Source organism: Oncorhynchus tshawytscha, linkage group LG04 (genome assembly GCF_018296145.1).
Source record: "Oncorhynchus tshawytscha isolate Ot180627B linkage group LG04, Otsh_v2.0, whole genome shotgun sequence".
NCBI lineage: Eukaryota > Metazoa > Chordata > Actinopteri > Salmoniformes > Salmonidae > Oncorhynchus > Oncorhynchus tshawytscha.
Window position 1 is genome coordinate 9,215,763 of NC_056432.1, and position 22,882 is coordinate 9,238,644.

Consider the following 22,882-nt stretch of genomic DNA (forward strand, 5'->3'; position numbering starts at 1 on the left):
TGGTGAGGTAAGTGTGTGTGTGTCAGAGCTGTGTGTAAGTTGACTATGCAAACAATTTGGGATTTCCAACACATTGTTTCTTATAAAAATAAGTTCATACTCCTCTTTAGAAGGATAACGGACTGCTATTAAAACAACGTATACCAGTATATATACACAGTACCAGTCAAAAGTTTGGACACACCTACTCATTCAAGGGTTTTTCTTGATTTGTTTTACTATTTTCTAAATTGTAGAGTAATAATAATAGTAAAGACATCAAAACTATGAAATAACACATGGAGTCATGACATAACCAAAAGTGTTAAACAAATCAAAATATATTTTACATTTGAGATTCTTCAAATAATAAATATTTTCCCGGGACAATGACCCAAAACACACATCCAGGCTGTGTAAGGGCTATTTGACCCAGAAGGAGAGTGATAGTGCTGCATCAGATGACCTGCCCTCCACAATCACCTGACCTCAATCCAACTGAGATGGTTTGGGATGAGTTGGACCGCAGAGTGAAGGAAAAGCAGCTAACATGTGGTCAGCAAATGTGGGAACTCCTTCAAGACTGTTGGAAAAGCATTCCTCGTGAACCTGGTTGAGAGAATTCCGAGAGTGTGCAAAGCTGTCATCAAGGCAAAGGGTGGCCACTTTAAAAAATATACATGATTCCATATGTGTTATTTCATAGTTTATGTTTTCACTATTATTCTACAATGTAGAAAATAGTTTTAAAAAATAAAGATATACTATTGAATGAGTAGGTGTTCTAAAACTTTTGACCGGTAGTGTGTGTGTGTGTGTGTGTATATAATATATACACACACACACACACACACACACACACACACACACACACACACACACACACACACACACACACACACACACACACACACACACACACACATACATATACATCATTTGGCTGTATGTATTTTTTTATATACTGTAGGCCTATTGTAAATGTGTATTTTTGTTACATCACTATCTTTATTGCAAGTACAAATATAACTTTAAACTACACGCCATTTTGACATTTTGAACTGTCCCTTCATCACCACAGCAATTGATAAAACAGGGCCATGTTTGAAACACAAGGGTTTCTGACCTTAATTCAATATTGCACAGGTAAGAGTTACAGAAACCAGGAATACAGACAGGCTGTATTTATCTGAGCTACTGTGTCCAACACCACACCACCACCTGTTATGTTGGGCACCTATTGACCAAAAAAAAGATGTTCTAATAATTTCTTTCAATTACATTATTTGCTCAAATAAAAGGTTTAAGGAAATACAGGCATGCACCACATTACTACTACAAGACAAAACAGCTCAATCAAGCCTGATGGTGTTGTAAGAATAAAAGCAAAGCTTGCTTTCACTTCACACAAAAAAAAGCTTTAACATGTAGTGTAATGGGATAATGTCTTACTGTGGTGTGTGAACTTGTATGCTGCGCAATCAAGGTCAATTATTGGATGGGGTACAAATGACATCATTGTGGAAGCACCTCCTCTAAGAGTATGAACTAGGCTGTTTGAGAAGGTTTGAATCCTAAGCAACCTGGCTACACATAGTTTGAAGTACAATACCAACATAGCTACTGTAGTAGGTCAAAGCTGTGTGCTGGAAAACCTTGGTAGAGCATGAGTGGAGTAGGCATTGTGGTGCTGGAAAACCTTGGTAGAGCATGGGTGGAGTAGGCATTGTGGTGCTGGAAAACCTTGGTAGAGCATGGGTGGAGTAGGCATTGTGGTGCTGGAAAACCTTGGTAGAGCATGGGTGGAGTAGGCATTGTGGTGCTGGAAAACCTTGGTAGAGCATGGGTGGAGTAGGCATTGTGGTGCTGGAAAACCTTGGTAGAGCATGAGTGGAGTAGGCATTGTGGTGCTGGAAAACCTTGGTAGAGCATGGGTGGAGTAGGCATTGTGGTGCTGGAAAACCTTGGTAGAGCATGGGTGGAGTAGGCATTGTGGTGCTGGAAAACCTTGGTAGAGCATGCATTGTGGTGTGGAAAAGTAGGCATTGTGGTGCTGGAAAACCTTGGTAGAGCATGGGTGGAGTAGGCATTGTGGTGCTGGAAAACCTTGGTAGAGCATGGGTGGAGTAGGCATTGTGGTGCTGGAAAAAACCTTGGTAGAGCATGGGTGGAGTAGGCATTGTGGTGCTGGAAAACCTTGGTAGAGCATGGGTGGAGTAGGCATTGTGGTGCTGGAAAACCTTGGTAGAGCATGGGTGGAGTAGGCATTGTGGTGCTGGAAAACCTTGGTAGAGCATGAGTGGAGTAGGCATTGTGGTGCTGGAAAACCTTGGTAGAGCATGCTGGAGTAGGCATTGTGGTGCTGGAAAACCTTGGTAGAGCATGAGTGGAGTAGGCATTGAGGTGCTGGAAAACCTTGGTAGAGCATGAGTGGAGTAGGCATTGTGGTGCTGGAAAACCTTGGTAGAGCATGGGTGGAGGCATTGTGGTGCTGGAAAACCTTGGTAGAGCATGGGTGGAGTAGGCATTGTGGTGCTGGAAAACCTTGGTAGAGCATGAGTGGAGTAGGCATTGTGGTGCTGGAAAACCTTGGTAGAGCATGAGTGGAGTAGGCATTGTGGTGCTGGAAAACCTTGGTAGAGCATGGGTGGAGTAGGCATTGTGGTGCTCATGTGAATTTCCGTTCTTTTTTTTCAGCTTCAGACCAATGTCTATTCTCACTTAAAACATTTTTGTTTTTAATTTGTATGGGTCTATGCCATTTGTGTGCTCATGGATTTGAAATGTGGTAATATATAATAATATATAATAACAATGTATTCCCACCTACCTGTGTTACAGTAATAAGAAACTACGTAATCTGCCCAACTACTTCATCATGAACCAGGCGGTGAGCGACTTCCTCATGGCTTTCACACAGTCGCCCATCTTCTTCATTAACTGTCTCTATAAAGAGTGGATTTTTGGCGAGTACGGTAAGTCATTATCCCACTTTCTCTCATTTTCACCGCACCATCTCAATCATTGTTTGTCATATAGTTCAAAAGAATTGTGCAAAATTACCATAAACCTCATTATAATCTAGCAGCTGGTGCAACTTTTCTCCTACAATGTTCGCTATAAAGAGGCTACTATTTACGTATTGTTCAGTTTACTAAACTCTAGTTAGATAATCGTCTCCTAATAATGCACATTATTGAAAAATAATTTAAATAAAATTTAGTGGTGAGATTATAATGAGGTTTATGGTATTTCTTTGCACAATTTATTTTTTTGCACTACGAAAATGTTGCCCATTGTATTCAGCCACTATAGTAGACGATGACAGGGAACTCCCAAAGAGGAACACAAAACAGTATTTGATGCTATTTGTTCATGTTTGACAATTGATCATTTTCTAATTGACGGTTACAATTTGAATCTCTGAACATTGTTGGTTTTGACCTGCATTTGAACTGTGTGTCTGCAGGATGCAAAATGTATGCCTTCTGTGGGGCTCTCTTTGGCATCACCTCCATGATCAACCTGTTGGCTATCTCCATAGACCGCTACCTGGTCATCACCCAGCCCCTCAAGGCCCTCGGTCGGTCGTCAAGGCGTCGGACCACCCTGGCAATACTAATGGTGTGGCTTTACTCTTTTGCCTGGAGTTTTGCCCCACTCATTGGCTGGAGTAAGTCCTTCCACCAACAACTCAAATTCACATCCTCATATGCTAAGAAGTAAATGTAAAAATGTGTGATTGCCAGGCTGATGGGATCGAGGGTCGCTGGCACCAATATTTCTGCTGTTGTGATCTCGAGCAAAGCGTTTAACCACTAAAATGCTTCATGGGCTGTGCTGCGCCCAACCCATTAAACGAAACATCTATCCTATCCTATGCTATCCAAGACATCCAGTACCTGCCAGGACTTAAACTGTGTGTATTTTTTTTGCATTGGCTCTTACAGGCTCCTATATCCCAGAGGGCCTCATGACTTCCTGCACTTGGGATTATGTCACATACACGTACGCCAACCAGAGCTACACCATGATGCTGTGTTGTTTTACCTTCTTCATCCCACTGGGAGTCATCTTCTACTGCTACCTCTTCATGTTCCTGGCTATCCGCACTGCCAGCAGGTGGGACTATTGTGCCAGTTTCTTGGGTGGCATAATACCACTAACCATAACAGTCATATTATTATTACAGTCATATATGTTATTTTTTAAATTTCATTTTACCTTTATTTAACCAGGCAAGTCAGTTAAGAACAAATCCTAGTTAAGAACGGCCTAGAAGCAGTAGGTTAACCGCCTGTTCAGGGGCAGAACGACAGATTTGTGCCTTGTCAGCTCGGGGATTTGAACTTGCAACATTCTGGTTACTAGTCTAACGCTCTAACCACTAGGCTACCCTGCCGCCCATCATATTATATCTGAGAAGCCACACTCTCTCAGGCTGGGACACCTAAATCCACCCAAGACATTAAGCCTAACCCTAACCATGAACCTGTCCCTAAACCCAGCCATGATTTGTGACATATAACGAATATGTGATTAGATAAGTAACGAACAACTAATATGTCAGCTTATGTGACATATACTGTAACTACAAATGGTTACACAATGTTTATTCTAGCATACATTATGTCCACCCACATCCACCTCGATGAAGGCTAAGAATATATCTGTAACGTGGAAACGTTATGCCACGGGACACTTTAGGATCATAGACGACCACTATAATCAGGATGAATTATCAGGATGTTCACAGTGCTGGGCATCCATCCCATAGACGATCACTATAATCAGGATGAATTATCAGGATGTTCACAGTGCTGGGCATCCATCCCATAGACGATCCCTATAATCAGGATGAATTATCAGGATGTTCACAGTGCTGGGCATCCATCCCATAGACGATCACTATAATCAGGATGAATTATCAGGATGTTCACAGTGCTGGGCATCCATCCCATAGACGATCCCTATAATCAGGATGAATTATCTGGATGTTCACAGTGCTGGGCATCCATCCCATAGACGATCACTATAATCAGGATGAATTATCAGGATGTTCACAGTGCTGGGCATCCATCCCATAGACGATCACTATAATCAGGATGAATTATCAGGATGTTCACAGATGATCACTATAATGGATGCATCCATCCTATAGACAATAATTATAATCAGGATTAATTATCAGGATGTTCACAGTGCTAGGCATCCATCCCATAGACGATCACTATAATCAGGATGAACTATCAGGTTGTCCACAGTGCTGGGCATCCATCCCATAGATGATCACTATAATCAGGATGAATTATCAGGATGTTCACAGTGTGGGCATCCATCCTATAGACAATAATTTTAATCAGGATGAATTATCAGGTTGTCCACAGTGCTGGGCATCCATCCCATAGACGATCACTATAATCAGGATGAATTATCAGGATGTTCACAGTGCTGGGCATCCATCCCATAGACAATCACTATAATCAGGATGAATTATCAGGATGTTCACAGTGCTGGGCATCCATCCCATAGACGATCACTATAATCAGGATGAATTATCAGGATGTCCTGGAATCCTGGAATGACATTGACCTCATCCCGTCAGTAGATGATGCCTGGCTATTCTTTAATAGTGCCATCCTCACCATCTTAAATAAGCATGCCCCATTCAAAAAATGTAGAACTAGGAATAGATATAGTCCTTGGTTCACCACAGACCTGTCTGCCCTTGACCAGCACAAAAACATCCTGTGGCGTACTGCATTAGCATTGAATAGCCCCCGTGATATGCAACTTTTCAGGGAAGTTAGGAACAAATATACACAGGCAGTTAGGAAAGCTAAGGCTAGCTTTTTCAAACAGAAATTTGCATCCTGTAGTACTAACTCAAAAAAGTTCTGGGACACTGTAAAGTCCATGGAGAATAAGAGCACCTCCTCCCAGCTGCCCACTGCTCTGAGGCTAGGAAACACTGTCAGCACCGATCCACTATAATTGAGAATTTCAATAAGCATTTCTCTACGGCTTGCCATGCTTTCCACCTGGCTACCCCTACCCCGGACAACTGCCTGGCACCCTCCACAGCAACCCGCCAAAGCCCCCACCATTTCTCCCTCACCCAAATCCAGATAATTGATGTTCTGAAAGAGCTGCAAAATCTGGACCCTACAAATCAGCCGGGCTAGACAATCTGGACCCTCTCTTTCTAAAATTATCTACCAAAATTGTTGCAACCCCTATTACTAGCCTGTTCAACGTCTCTTTCGTATCGTCTGAGTTCCCAAAGATTGGAAAGCTGCCGCGGTCATCCCCCTCTTCAAAAGGGGGTGACACTCTAGACCCAAACTGCTACAGAACTATATCTATCCTACCCTAAGGTCTTCGAAAACCAAGTTAACAAACAGATTACTGACCATTTCGAATCCCACCGTACCTTCTCCACTATGCAATCTGGTTTCAGAGCTGGTCATGGGTGCCCCTCAGCCACGGTCAAGGTCCTAAATGACATCATAACCTCCATCGATAAGAGACATTACTGTGCAGCCATATTCATCGACCTGGCCAAGGCTTTCGACTCTGTCAATCACCACATTCTTATTGGCAGACCCGACAGCCTTGGTTTCTCAAATGGTTGCCTCGCCTAGTTTACCAACTACTTCTCTGATAGAGTTCAGTGTGTCAAATCGTAGGGCCTATTGTCCGGACCTCTGGCAGAATCTATGGGGATGCCACAGGGTTCAATCCTCGGGCCAACTCTCTTCTCTGTATACATCAATAATGTTGCTCTTGCTGCTGGTGATTCTCTGATACACCTCTACGCAGAAGATACTATTCTGTATACTTCTGGCCCCTTTTTGGACACTGTGTTAATTAACTAACCTACAGACGAGCTTCAATGCCATACAACTCTCCTTCTGTGGCCTCCAACTGCTCTTAAACGCAAGTAAAACTAAATGCATGCTATTCAACTGATCACTGCCCCCACCTGCTCGCCCGTCCAGCATCACTACTCTGGACGGCTCTGACTTAGAATACGTGGACAACTACAAATACCTAGGTGTCTGGTTAGACTGTAAACTCTCCTTCCAGACTCACATTAAGCATCTCAAATCCAAAATTAAATCTAGAATTGGCTTCCTATTTCACAACAAAGCATCCTTCACTCATGCTGCTTAACATACCCTTGTAAAACTGACCATCCTACCGATCCTCGACTTCTGTGATGTCATCTATAAAATAGCCTCCAACACTCTACTCAACAAACTGGATGCAATCTATCACAGTGCCATCCGTTTTGTCACCAAAGCCCCATACACTACCCACCATTGCAATCTGTACGCTCTCGTTGGTTGGCCCTCGCTTCATACTCGTCGCCAAACCCACTGGCTACAGGTTATCTACAAGTCTCTGCTAGGTAAAGCCCCGCCATATCTCAGCTCACTGGTCACCATAGCAGCATCCACTCATAGCATGCGCTCCAGCAAGTATATCTCACTGGTCACCCCCAAAGCCAATTCCTCCTTTGGTTGTCTTTCGAACTGCAAAAATCACTGAAGCTGGAGACTCTTATCTCCCTCACTAGCTTTAAGCACCAGCTGTCAGAGCAGCTCACAGATCACTGCACCTGTACATAGCCCATCTGTAAACAGCCCATCTATCTACCTACCTCATCCCCATACTGTATTTATTGATTTATCTTGCTCCTTGCACCCCAGTATCTCTACTTGCACATTCATCTTCTGCACATTTACAATTCCAGTGTTTAATTGCTATATTGTAATTACTTTGCCACCATGGCCTATTTATTGCCTTAACTCCCTTATCTTACCTCATTTGCACTCACTGTATACATACTTTTTGTTTTCTTTTGTTCTACTGCAGTATTGACTATGTTTTGTTTATTCCATGTGTAACTCTGTGTTGTTGTATGTGTCGAATTGCTATGCTTTATCTTGGCCATGTCATAGTTGCAAATAAGAACCTGTTCTCAACTAGCCTAAAGGTGAATTCAAAAAATTAAATAAAAAATCAGGATGAATTATCAGGATGTTCACAGTGCTGGGCATCCATCCTATAGACAATAATTATAATCAGCAAGACTTATCAGGTTGTCCACAGTGCTGGGCATCCATCCCATAGACGATCACTATAATCAGGATGAATTATCAGGATGTTCACAGTGCTGGGCATCCATCCCATAGACAATCACTATAATCAGGATGAATTATCAGGATGTTCACAGTGCTGGGCATCCATCCTATAGACAATAATTATAATCAGGAAGACTTATCAGGTTGTCCACAGTGCTGGGCATCCATCCTATAGACAATAATTATAATCAGGAAGAATTATCAGGTTGTCCACAGTGCTGGGCATCCATCCCATAGACGATCACTATAATCAGGATGAATTATCAGGATGTTCACAGTGCTGGGCATCCATCTCATAGTGTGGTCATAATACAGAGGACATCCCGAGTTTATTTTGTTCTTTAAACCCTGAAAAAAAACATTGACAGTATTACATAACATGGTTACATGTATGTCATGTAAATACTCTGGCAATGCCCCACCGTAGCTAATCAAATGCCATGCTTCCAGACAGTCAGGGAGTGAAATGCCAGCTATTGCTGCTTCACCTCCTTCCACACCAGTGGCGGTCTGTGCCGTTTAAGATGAGGGAGGACAGTTTTTTATTTTCATGAGCATGGCCTTATTAAGCAATATGGCACAGAGGAGAGGGAGACAATAAAGAAAGTAGTGATCAGAGACTTGGAGTGAGATTAGTAGGCTGTCAGCCTCTAGTAAAGATGAGGTCAAGCGTATTGCCTGCCTTGTAAATTGGAGGTGATTGGGAAAGGGGAGGTCAAAAAAGGCAAGAAGGGGAAAGAAAGAGTTGGAAAGAAATGAATCGAAGGCAGACGTCGGGAGGTTGAGACACGGAATTCCACATGGGTTGTGTGCGCAGGGTACACTAAATTAGAAGGGTTGCAGCCAGGGGGTGGAGAGTGTCTGTAAAGCCTACAAGGAGAGGAATTAACAGGTATAGAAAACACACACATAATTACCAAAGTTACAAGATAGAAAAATGAGGACAGAAACTGACCTTCCTCGAACAACTCAGCAGAACCGTCTTTGTTTTGGCGACGGTCTTAGTTTTGCCAACGAGGCCGCTGATTACAGCTGAGAAACCAGGAGAGACTGAAGTGCTAACACTAACTGCTGATTGCCTAGAAGAGGAGAAACCACTCCCCCTTCCGTATAGTTTTACCAAAACAAGTCACAAATTGTCCTGCCCCTTAATCCGGATTGATGTGTCAACAATCATTTGCAAGTTATGAGCAGTCAGCAGTTCACGCACCAAGTAGGACACTGGGAAGACAGGCAGCACTTAAGTAGATGGTCCTAGCTGGCAAAAAAAACAGCACAAGACAACAACAGATGAAGAACAAAAATGATAATTTACTTGTCAGTCCTCTAGATACAGAATGAACCTACTGGGCAAATACTAAGAGCACATTGTCCATAACCTTTAGAAAGGTAAACCTGTGGTCTGAACAGATAATTCAAAAGTTCTGCTCATTCCTATAATTTGTAGGGAACACAATGTATAATCTATACTTGGCATGTAGGTTTCTCAGTTATGGGTGGCACAATTTGGAACGTGGGGGAGGGGAATGGGCAGGGTATATGCAAATTAAATACTTGTACTATTACTATCGTTAAACTTTACTGTTTTTGCAGACTGTAGTATTTTTGCTGACATTACTGTAATATTTACTACAGTGTTCTATTTTTGCGGATAATACTATTGTATTTACTATAGAATTTTACGGTATACTACAACCAGTGGCGGCTGGTGGAGGAGCTATAGGAGGATGGGCTCATTGTAATGGCCCGGAATGGAATCAATAGAACAGTATAAAAAACATCAAACATACGGTAACCACGTTTGACTCTGTTCCAACTATTATATTCCAGCCAATACAATGAGCCCGTCCTCCTATAGCTCCTCCCACCAGCCTCCACTGAATGCAACATCCTCTAGTAAGTTCTACAATTGACTGAGGGATACTACAGTGTGTAGTATATTATTCTACAGTATACTACAGTTTACTATAGAATTCCATAGTAAGTACTGTAGTATTCTATAGCAAACTGTAGTATTTTTTTTCATGTGGGTTGTCCTTTGTGTCATTGTTTCCAGCTAACAGCCAGGCTCCTCTGTTTGTTCCTGCAGGGAAGTGGAGAACTTGGGGACACAGGTGAGGAAATGCACACTGATCCAACAGAAGAGCATCAGGAATGAGTGGAAGTTGGCCAAAATCGCCTTTGTGGTCATTGTTGTGTATGTGCTGTCCTGGTCGCCGTATGCCACCGTCACCATGATCTCCTGGGCAGGGTAAGTATATACAAAATATATAAAAGCTTGGGTGACCTCGACTAACCTGTACCCCCGCACATTGACTCGGTGCCGGTACCCCCTGTACATAGCCTTGCTATTGTTATTTTATTGTGTTGCTTGTTATTTAATTTTTTACTTTAGTTTATTTAGTAAATCTGTTCTTAACTCTATTTCTTGAACTTGCATTGTTGGTTAAGGGCTTGTAAGTAAGTATTTCACGGTAAGGTGAAATGTTTACTTGTATACGGCGCATGTGACAAAACAAATTTGATTCGATTTATTTTATTTTATTTGACATATTCACTACCGTTGAAAAGTTTGGGGTCATTAGAAATGTCCTTGTTTTTGAAAGAAAACCAGCATCCCGGAGTCGGCTCTTCACTGTCGAGGTTGAGACTGGTGTTTTGCTGGTACTATTTAATGAAGCTGCCAGTTGTGACTTTGAGACTTGTGTCTCAAACTGAACACTCTAATGTACTTGTCCTCTTGCTCAGTTGTGCACCGGGGCCTCCCACTCCTCTTTTTATTCTGGTTAGAGCCAGTTTGCGCTGTTCTGTGAATGGAGTAGTACACAGTGTTTATACGAGATCTTCAGTTTCTTGGCAATTTCTTGCATGGAATAGCCTTAAATTCTCAGAACAAGAATAGACTGAGTTTCAGAAGAAAGGTCTTTGTTTCTGGCCATTTTGAGCCTGTAATCAAACCCACAAATGCTGATGTTCCAGATGCTCAACTGGTCTAAAGAAGGCCAGTTTTATTGCTTCTTTAATCAGAACAATAGTTTTCAGCTGTGCTAACAAAGTTGCAAAAGGGTTTTCTAATGATTAATTAGCCTTTTAAAATTATAAACTTGGATTAGCTAACACAACGTGCCATTGGAACACAGGAGGGATGGTTGCTGATAATGGGCCTCTGTACGCCTATGTAGATATTCCATTAAAAATCTGTCATTTCCAGCTACAATAGTTATTTACAACATTAACAATGTCAACACTATATTTCTGATCAAATTGATGTTACTTTAATGGACATAAAAAAATAGCTTTTCTTTCAAAAACAAGTGACCCCAAACTTTTGAACGGTAGTGCATATCTACAATGGCTATATGTAATTATTTTTGACATCTAATGTAGCAATGTCCAGGTTTCCAAGATACTAGTGTAGCCTCTGCTGGATGTACCGTGTGTGTACGTCCATAGAACATTACTGTAATATATTTCTAGAGCTACTGGATGTACCATGTGTGTACGTCCATAGATCATTACTGTAATATATTTCTAGAGCCACTGGATGTACCGTGTGTGGGCATGTTTGTCTTAGGTTGTCATTTTGATGAACATGCCTTGAGGGGTATTCTTATTTTCACTAGCTTTACATTCAGATCATTCTGGAGGTATTCTGCATTTTCAAGATTAGATTTACCAGCAAACTTGGCATTTCTGTTCTTGTTTCCAAAAATGTGGGGGGGATTTTCTTGATTTCTATAAGAAAATGTAAAATCTTGGGAATTAATTCCAGCCCCACCGCCCCTCTCTCTCTGTCACCTCTCTCATTTCCAATATATCTCTGTCACTCCCAAAAGTTAAAATACCCCCCAAACAAAATAATATATATGCAGTGGGGCAAAAAAAGTATTTAGTCAGCCACCAATTGTGCAAGTTCTCCCACTTAAAAAGATGAGAGAGGCCTGTAATTTTCATCATAGGTACACTTCAACTCTGACATACAAAATGAGAAAAAAAAATCCAGAAAATCACATTGTAGGATTTTTTATGAATTTATTTGCAAATTATGGTGGAAAATAAGTATTTGGTCAATAACAGAAGTTTATCTCAATACTTTGTTATATACCCTTTGTTGGCAATGACAGAGGTCAAATGTTTTCTGTAAGTCTTCACAAGGTTTTCACACACTGTTGCTGGTATTTTGGCCCATTCCTCCATGCAGATCTCTTCTAGAGCAGTGATGTTTTGGGGCTGTTGCTGGTCAACACGGACTTTCAACTCCCTCCAAAGATTTTCTATGGGGTTGAGATCTGGAGACTGGCTAGGCCACTCCAGGACCTTGAAATGCTTCTTACGAAGCCACTCCTTCATTGCCCGGGCGGTGTGTTTGGGATCATTGTCATGCTGAAAGAGCCATGTTTCATCTTCAATGCCCTTGCTGATGGAAGGACGTTTTCACTCAAAATCTCACGATACATGGCCCCTTTCATTCTTTCCATTACACGGATCAGTCGTCCTGGTCCCTTTGCAGAAAAACAACCCCAAAGCATGATGTTTCCACCCCCATGCTTCACAGTAGGTATGGTGTTCTTTGGATGCAACTCAGCATTGTTTGTCCTCCAAACACAACGAGTTGAGTTTTTACCAAACAGTTATATTTTGGTTTCATCTGACCATATGACATTCTCCCAATCTTCTTCTGGATCATCCAAATGCTCTATAGCAAACTTCAGACGGGCCTGGACATGTACTGGCTTAAGCAGGGGGACACGTCTGGCACTGCAGGATTTGAGTCCCTGGCGGCGTAGTGTGTTGCTGATGGTAGACTTTGTTACTTTGGTCCCAGCTCTCTGCAGGTCATTCACTAGGTCCCCCCATGTGGTTCTGGGATTTTTGCTCACCGTTCTTGTGATCATTTTGACCCCACGGGGTGAGATCTTGCGTGGAGCCCCAGATCGAGGGAGATTATCAGTGGTTTTGTATGTCTTCCATTTCCTAATAATTGCTCCCACAGTTGATTTCTTCAAACCAAGCTGCTTACCTATTGCATATTCAGTCTTCCCAGCCTGGTGCAGGTCTACAATTTTGTTTCTGTGTCCTTTGACAGCTCTTTGGTCATAGTGGAGTTCGGAATGTGACTGTTTGAGGTTGTGGACAGGTGTCTTTTATACTGATAACAAGTTCAAACAGGCGCCATTAATACAGGTAACGAGTGGAGGACAGAGGAGCCTCTTAAAGAAGAAGTTACAGGTCTGTCAGAGCCAGAAATCTTGCTTGTTTGTAGGTGACCAAATACTTATTTTCCACCATAATTTGCAAATAAATTCATTAAAAATCCTACAATTTGATTTTCCTACAATTTGATCCTTCAATTTGATTTTTTTATTTATTTTGTCTGTCATAGTTTAAGTGTACCTATGATGAAAATTACAGGCCTCTCTCATCTTTTTAAGTGGGAGAACTTGCACAATTGGTGGCTGACTAAATACTTTTTTGCCCCACTGTATACAAAATTGAAAGATTCAAATTAATACATTCAACAACTAGGTAACTAACCTCTTCTCTTCGTTAATTGAATGAAATTGTCATGAAATCTTTAGCCATGTGTTTTCCCCCATTACTACTGAGACAGAGGCTTCGTTATATAACATTTAAATACTTCTCTCCATCTGTACTGGAAGGTACATAAACCCTGGTCCAGCTGTTGATAGATGTTTTGGATAATCCTAACACTGCCTTCGTTACTGGATAATGGAGAGATTACTTACTTGTCTTCTGTCTTTTCAGACACGCCAACATTCTATCACCCTACTCCAAAGCCGTACCTGCAGTTATAGCAAAAGCCTCTACCATCTACAACCCTTTTATTTATGCCATTATACACACTAAGTACAGGTAAACTACTATTTGTTACGAACATCCAATACATGAATGAATAAATAAATAAGCAAACAAATGACTGAATAAATGACTAGATGTGTTTTATCAACCCTGACCAGGAAAATTCACTTTGCTCTGTGCTACTGTAAAGAATAAAAATAAATACGTGTTTCAAATGTTTTTTGGTCCTCCATGTCATCTACAGGACCACATTGGCAGAGAAGGTACCTTGTTTGAGATGTCTGTCACCGAGAAAGGACAAAAAGGACTTCAACAGCGAGTCATCCTTCCGAGATTCCACTATCAGCAGGCAGTCGTCCGTCTCAAGGACCCATTTCTGTGCCACATCCTCCATCTCCTCCAGTATGGTAAGGTGTAAGCTGAAGCTGGGTCAGTTGTGCATTTCCCCCATGAATGGTTAAGGTTATGATTGTGGGAGGGGAAGCTGATTCTAGATCTGTACCTAGGGGAAACTTCACCCTGGAGCTAAAGTAAGATCAATGGCGTAGGTTTGATTTCAGGTCAACATTATCATTATCAATATTATCATTCCCTCTGGCAGAACTTCACTGTAAACTACTGGCATTCAACAACCATATGAGATCGAAGCTCTACATTGTTACAAACAAATGTTCAGATGGACCCCAAAAACATAAACAATCGGGTAATTTAACTTTAGACCAAAATAGAGCACACAGGATCAATGTTTAAACACTTCAGTTTAAGGAGGGAGGACACTGTTTATTACCAATGTATTAGAATGGGTTTTTTTCTGTTGCTGTAGGTGAAACAAATGAAATGTTGTCTAATATGAGCACTGATCCCAGACAAGGCATTGTGCCATGTGGGTGTTTTCTTGGCTCGACCCTTCTGCTACCCTCACAGGCATCTCAGAAGAATCCTCTTTGCTTTTTGAAGATTATGGCTCCCTCAGGTTTTTCTTGTCAAAAGTTGAGAAAAAAAAGTTGAACTAAATCCATATATGGTTCCTAACCACAGGTGTTTGGGGATGTGGTGCTGGATCCTCCAGAGCGTAACGACTCCTCCTTCAGAAGCACCTCGTCCTTTAAAATGCCCAAAGACAAATGTTGCAAGACCAAGATTATTTGTGCCGCAGAGAAGGTGAGAGAGCAGAGATACTTGCGGTGTTGTTAGCCTTTTATTTTGCCATTGGTTTGGTATTTCTCCTCAGTCATTGAACATCGTGTTGTGACCACACATTGATCTGAATTGTACTACTTGATTGGTGGACATTGTGGTGCCTTTATGCCGTTTAGAAAACATTTGATCCAAATATAGTAGTACATGCATTTTTTTTCCTCATATGGGTGGCCCCAGCGGGAATCAAACCCACAACCCTAGTGTTGCAAGCACCATGCTTTACCAACTGAGCCACACGGGACCACATGAAACCTCAGCCCTGTATTTACTGTCGTCATGACCATGTATCTGTGTATCTGTGTTTCAGCCCAGCCACGCACTGAAGAAGTCTATGAGCGCCAGTGAACACAAGGTAGTGTCTGGCTCCGTCTGCATGGCAGCCGCCCCCCTGCTGCTCTTATCGAAGAGGAGCCAGAGTGTCCAGCTAACCAACGGAGGAGAGACGACAGAGAGCAAAAGCGGCAGCGAGCGCAGGAGCACCTTGGACTCCCCTAGTTTACGAGCCCAGCTTTCTCACATCTCCAGTATCCCGCAAATCATCATCAGCCCAACGTCGGAGAGCAGCTTAATATCAGATGACAACTTGTCCTTAGTGGAGAAGCAGGGAGCCATGATGAGTCACGAGGAGGGAGAACTGCTGGTGGGCCTGCGGAGCTGTTCTTCAGAGCTACTGGAGTCAGTGGAAAGATTCCTCTCCTGAGTTCACATACAAACTCTAAACTCTTTGTCTGTGTCCCAAATGGCATCCTTTCTATCCTTCTTCTTCTCTTTTCTAACACTGATCCAACCAATCCATTCCACCCAGCCTCTTTTTTTAAACAGACTTTGAGAAGGAGACCAAGCTAACCCCTAGGCAAGATCTGTCTATGCTTCAATGAACAGAAGGGAGAAAGAAACCCAGGAAGGGCTGATTCTGGTGTGCTCTGGTCACAAGAAAGTGTTGCCGGATAGAAAGGAATATTAAAAAACACCTGATTCATCCCCAGCCACCGTGATTAACATCCTACTTCCTGCTGTTTGTTTTCATGGCACCCTTCATTCAGAGGATCTATGATGGTATAGTGGTTCCATAATGTATATTGAATAAGAAAGAAGGCCTTTATAGTAGCAAATAGAACTAACATCCTCATGCCAATGGACCAATGTTGGCGATGAGTGTTAATGAGCTATGGACATTAAAGTCACAATCTGGAGTCTGTTTTAAAATAATAATACATTGAATTTATAACGCACATTTCATTTAAAAAACAATCTCTTAATAAAAACTAGAGACATAGACAAAAAAGGACACATCTAGATAGGGCAACTGACACAAAGAACAAAGCTCACGCTAGAAAGGGCCAGGACAACAAGCAACGCAGCTATATCTAGGAGGGTGTTGAAGCCATTGAAAGGGGAGGGCGTAGCTAAATGTGACCACTCCCAAAATTCATAGGGTTATGGTCCGACAGTCCATGAGATCGACATGATGGTTTTAAATATATTTTGAAGATATACATTGTTATAAACCAATGCTCTAATGGAACCAAAAAAACATGAACAATGGGATAATTTTACTTTAGATTTGGGTTAAGATAGATGAAGTCAGCTGTAGTGAGCTCACAAAAATAAATTAAGCAACTCGCAAAAGTTCTATTCTTCAATAATCAACGGCCATAGTTCATTGAATTGACTATTGAACATTAGGACATGTATCACAGATTTGACCTTCAATGGACATTCCAGAATCTAGACATTTGGAAAAGAAGGCACACAACAAAATAATTCCGGTCAAACTTCTTCCCTGTATCCGATTGGCTATAGGATCTTATGTGCCCATTGCATTGAGTTTGTTGACCACAGCTTCCTTTATCACACGGGCAGTGATGTAATCATCGATCCTGACTCCTGTTTATTTAAAGTCATTTTGCTACATTTTCACTTGTTGCACATTTTGTTGTCACTATTGTCCATTTTGTTCATGTGGTTATGTTTCTTGATAATATCGTTGGATAATTTTTATTTGTTTGCTTTGAGATTTGTCTGCCTTACTGATGTTGCTGGTCGTCCCCTTTCAAGGTTTTGTGAAATGGAGAGAAAACAACAACAACATCGTATTGCTATTACGCATTAGTAATAGCTCTAAGTGATATCTGAAAAGATATAAAGAGGAAAATGACAAGCATTGGGAATAGCACTGAATTTGATTTGATTTGATTTGAATTTGGAAATTGAATTTAGAAATACAGAAAATACTATGGTTCTGTGCAGTACTGGAAATCTGCCAAATTTGACAAAATGTGCTGTTATCATTGATTAAGTGACTTGACTAGGTTCTGGACACCGAACCCTAAACAAAGCATCATCTTTTGATGGCTCCAAGTCAACAATGCTTTGGTTATGTCTATGAGTGTTGTTGGTGATTGTGTTGGTTAAGTCGATCCTCATTGGCCAATGACCTGAATCTCAACCTATTTAATCCTTCCAGATAACAGGCCTCAGACAGCTTGCTGTTCCCCACGCTTCAATGGACCATATTGCCCTCCTCTCTAAACACACGCACACACACACACACACACACACACACACACACACACACACACACACACACACACACACACACACACACACACACACACACACACACACACACACACACACACACACACACACACACACACACACACACACACACACACACACACACAGACACACACAGACACAGACACACACACACACTTTCAGAGGGAATATCTTTCTTACCTAAATTGGAGAGAAACTCAATCACCAGGACTAGGGTTTTAAAGGTCCAGAGCAGTCAAAATTCAGTTTATCCTGTGTTTTGTATCATAATGGTCAACAGCTGATGAAATGAACACTGTAAAAAACATTGTGTGAAAATCACTGTAAAAATCAAACACTTTAAAAAAAATCAGTATTATTTCCTGATAGTTGCTGGTTGAAAATAGAATCTACACTTGGAACTTTTAATCAGCACGTTAGCATGGGCAGGAGTTTTGTCTTTCCATGGTGACATCACCAATGCGGTAAATTGGTTAATAGACCAATAACAAAGAGAGTTCCAAACCTCTCTGCCAATAACAGCTAGTTGTCAGTTTTCCCATCCTCACTCAGACCACTCACAGACAGTCCTAGATAAATAAAAAAATATTGCTTGAGAAATATGTTTTTGCCCATTTTAATGGAAATCTATTACAATAAAGTTCTTCATTGTTACCCAGAAATGATTTGATATTGATATAAAAACATCAGCATTGGACCTTTAAGTGATGCCATAAAAGCAGAAAGTAAAAAAATATATATATTTCCCTTTGTTTTGTATTGATTTGATCATGTTTTACCTGTCTTGAATCAATGGTTCTGTCTTGTATCACTCAAGGGACAGTGTTTGAATGTATGATGGACAGTGTCCAAAATGTGGTATTAATGTCACACCATCAGTTGCTTGTTGAGGAGAGTGTCGATTACATGGGTTGTGACAAGGACATACTGGCCCGTATTCACAAAGTGTCTCAGATCTACAGTAGGATCAGGTCCACCCCTGTCCATTTAATGTTATCTATTCAGATCTAAAAGGCAAAACTCAACCTATTGTAGATCAGCACTTATACTCATGAGATGCTTTATGAATACGGGCCATTGAGATCAGATGGGAGAGAAGCAGAAATAGACATTCTTGCCACTAGAGGGTTGTAGATACCCATACACATTATAGTCATCCTTTTATCTGAGGGTGAAGTAGAAGAGCTCGACAAAAATGTACTTGGAAGACTGTTATTAACACACCTATACCAACTTAAAATATACTGTGTGAACCTGTGTCTGTCTTTCAACCAACCAATGAGTGAATTAAAGAATCAGATCAAATCTCCTTCTTTGTATCATGTACGGAGTTCAACATTAAGATCTGAAGAACAATCAGAACTACTGCATTTTCCCCTCTGCTATTTCCCCTAGTCCCCAAATGGCACTCATTCTTAGCAGCTGATTGAGGGAAAAGATGACATCACTTTCCATGGTGCTTGCTGAAACTGGATATGTAATCAGGAAACCAGAATACCTGGTATCTGAAGTCAGCGATACCAGGTGTACGTTCCAAATGGTACCCTAGTCCGTATTCAGTGCACTACTTTTGACCAGGCCCCATAAGACTCTGGTAAAAAGTAGTGCACTATATAGGGATTAGAGTGCCATTTGGGACGTAAAACCCTAGTCTCTGGGTTTTATTGCTGTGAGGTGCATTCAACTGGATGCTCTACTCCCGTAGTAACCGAAAGGTTGCAAGTTCAAACCCCCAAGCTGACAGGGTACAAATCTGTTGTTCTGCCCCTGAACAGGCAGTTAACCCACTGTTCCTAGGCCGACATTGAAAATAAGAATGTGTTCTTAACTGACTTGCCTAGTTAAATAAAGGTAAAAAAAAAAATACCACACATCTGCAGTGACTTAATAACAAATTAGAATAGGATATATTTTTCTCATGGGAATTCAGAGCAATCAAATGAGTCCCAATATTTTTTATTTAATGAGGCAAGTCAGTTAAGAATATATTCTTACTTACAACGACGGCCTCGGGAACAGTGGGTTAACTGCCTTGTTCAGGGGCATGAAGGACAGATCTTTACCTGTCCTTCTGGGCCAGCAACCTTTCAGTTACTGGCCCACTGCTCTAACCGTTAGGCTACCTGCCGCCGCGTGAACGTGTGAACACCATCCACACATTTATCACATAATGCATTGAATATAGTGAATATAGTCATTATTCAGTATCCATTACCTGAACAGTGAAGGTATCTATTTTTATTTTTGATTTGTTTCCCTCATTGACTGTAGCTATCGAGAAAGCCTTCTCAAATCTGGAACAGGGACAACCTGGACGATAGCTCTGGTCCAGGGCGTTAGTACGCGTTTCTCCACCTGTAGACCTAGACCTAGACGAACGCGCACTAACACCATGGACCAGAGCTAACTGAAAGATATTACTTGGATAAGAATGAAGTCAAGGTGTGGCATCCTTCGCAGGTAACTTGTTCTTAGAATCGCTATCATACACAAATTCAGCATCAGTCACATTAAATTGAACAAACACAGATTTTCTACGGTCAATCACAATTTTAAGCTATTCAATAGTTTATTAGAAAATCTGCTCAAGGAAGTGTTTGTAACAATACACATAATAATATAATTTAAGTAGGACACTGCATATATAATTGAATTGACATTTTAGTGGGTTAATGTTCACAGAAATCCATTGGCTATTATTCTCTGAATGTCCACTCGTATTTTCTTTATTGCTTTTTATTTTTTGTTTTCATTGTTTTCTTTCGTCAACACTATGTCAATCTCGTGCATTCAAGCAGCACGCCTTATGAATGGAAACAAATGAATCTACTGATACTGTCCCTGCTTTCATGACGTAACATGGAGAAGGCTATTCGCCTCCCTCGCTGTTGAACTGATTGAAAAGAGCGGAGTTCGTGGCAGAAGTCAAACTGGTCTGGGACGCCGAGGAAAGCCACAGGACCACATTCCCATTGAACTGGAGCAGACAGTAGTCGTGAACGACGGAGCCTGGACCGCGTGGTGAAGAGGTGGGTGAACCAATCAGCGAAACATCTATTAGCATGCATGACAAAGGAGATGGTAACTGCGCTGAAACAAGCGCATGGGGGGAAAATGTTTTATAATAGATTATTGTTTAGTTAGTTTAAAGTCTGTGTTCAATGCACATAATCTGATTACGTTACTTTTGGATTACATTCCCCTTGAGCGGCATTAGAGGAAGTCCAGGATCCATCAAATGCATTTAGTGTGTCATCATAGTGGTTGGTCTCTGACTTGTGGTCAGACTCGCTCAGGTGGAACAAATTTGCACATTTTTTTCGATGCTGATTTGAATGTCATTCAGAACACAGAAAACTGTCAATCTTTTTTTTTTTTTTTTACAGAAACATCCTTTATGAATTTTTTAAAAATCCAAGAAGTAATCATCTAGTTTTTCAAAAGTATCTGTAATCTGATTACAGTATTTTTACTGGTAAAGTAACTGTGTGTAATCAGTTACACCCAACCCTGGCCAAGTGAAGGATGATGGCCATTGTATCTCACCATAGATGGAATTATGGTCACAAAGGCTACATGGTTTATACTGAGCTGCTGCTATAGTTGTGACTTGTCATGAACCTGTCATAATGTCCTCTCATAATGTAGGCTGTCGTAAAGTCATTTCATAAAGTCATGTCATAATATAGGATGTCACAAAGTCATGTCATAATGTAGGCTGTCATAAAGTCATGTCATAATGTAGACTGTCATAATGTAGGCTGTCATAATGTAGGCTGTCATAAAGTCATGTCATAATGTAGGCTGTCATAAAGTTATGTCATAATGTAGACTGTCATAAAGTTATGTAATAATGTAGGCTGTCATAAAGTCATGTCCTAAAGTCTGTCATAATATAGGCTGTCATAAAGTCATGTCATAAGGTAGGCTGTCATTAAGTCATATCATAATGTATGCTGTCATAAAGTCATATCATAATGTAGACTGTCATAAAGTTATGTCATAATGTAGGCTGTCATAAAGTCATGTCATAATGTAGGCTGTCATAATGTCATATCATAATGTAGACTGTCATAAAGTTATGTCATAATGTAGGCTGTCATAAAGTTATGTCATAATGTAGGCTGTCATAAAGTTATGTCATAATGTAGGCTGTCATAATGTCTTTTTTTTGTGTGAATTTTACCCCTTTTCCTCCCCAATTTCGTGGTATCCAATTGTTTTAGTAGCTACTATCTTGTCTCATCGCTACAACTCCCGTACGGGCTCGGGAGAGACGAAGGTTGAAAGTCATGCGTCCTCCGATACACAACCCAACCAAGCCGCACTGCTTCTTAACACAGCGCGCATCCAGCCCGGAAGCCATGTGTTGGAGGAAACACTGTGCACCTGGCAAACTTGGTTAGCGTGCACTGTGCCCGGCCCGCCACAGGAGTCGCTGGTGCGCGATGAGACAAGGACATCCCTACCGGCCAGGCTCTCCCTAACCCGGACGACGCTAGGCCAATTGTGCGTCGCCCCACGGACCTCCCGGTTGCGGCCGGTTACGACAGAGCCTGGGCGCGAACCCAGAGTCTCTGATGTCATAATTTAGGCTGTTTTAAAGTCATAATGTAGACTGTCATAATGTTATGTCATAATGTAGGCTGTCATAAAGTCATGTCATAATGTAGGCTGTCATAAAGTCATGTCATAATGTAGGCTGTCATAAAGTCATGTCATAATGTAGGCTGTCTTAAAGTCATGTCATAGAGTTATGTCATAAAGTCATGTCATAATGTAGGCTGTCATAAAGTCATGTCATAATGTAGGCTGTCTTAAAATCATGTCATAATGTAGGCTGTCATAAAGTCATGTCATAATGTAGGCTGTCTTAAAATCATGTCATGATGTAGGCTGTCATAAAGTCATGTCATAATGTAGGCTGTCATAAAGTGATGTTATAATGTAGGCTGTGAGAAAGTCATGTCATAATGTAGGCTGTCATAAAGTCATGTCATAATGTAGTCTGTCATAAAGTTATGTCATAATGTAGGCTGTCATAAAGTCATGTCATAAAGTCATGTCATAATGTAGGCTGTCAAAGTCATGTCATAATGTAGGCTGTCAAAGTCATGTCATAATGTAGGCTGTCAAAGTCATGTCATAATGTAGGCTATCATAAAGTCATG

General features: G+C 41.2%; 2 protein-coding genes across 2 annotated transcripts in view; both read left to right on the plus strand.

The window, feature by feature from the left end:
• The window catches only part of LOC112246645 (melanopsin-A-like), a 33,444-nt gene extending 17,041 nt beyond the window's left edge, over positions 1-16,403 (plus strand). The window contains exons 2-9 of the mRNA XM_024415119.1: positions 2,821-2,954; positions 3,449-3,652; positions 3,930-4,101; positions 10,219-10,380; positions 13,896-14,003; positions 14,194-14,356; positions 14,988-15,110; positions 15,457-16,403. Coding sequence (XP_024270887.1) covers positions 2,821-2,954; positions 3,449-3,652; positions 3,930-4,101; positions 10,219-10,380; positions 13,896-14,003; positions 14,194-14,356; positions 14,988-15,110; positions 15,457-15,849 — 1,459 coding nt within the window. The 3' untranslated portion in view covers positions 15,850-16,403. The remainder of the gene's footprint in view (positions 1-2,820; positions 2,955-3,448; positions 3,653-3,929; positions 4,102-10,218; positions 10,381-13,895; positions 14,004-14,193; positions 14,357-14,987; positions 15,111-15,456) is intronic.
• A 4,190-nt stretch (positions 16,404-20,593) lies between these two features.
• LOC112246636 (PDZ and LIM domain protein 5) overlaps positions 20,594-22,882 on the plus strand; it is a 137,795-nt gene continuing 135,506 nt past the window's right edge. Inside the window, exon 1 of the mRNA XM_042320288.1 lies at positions 20,594-20,740. The gene's annotated coding sequence lies outside the window, so the exon portion shown is untranslated. The remainder of the gene's footprint in view (positions 20,741-22,882) is intronic.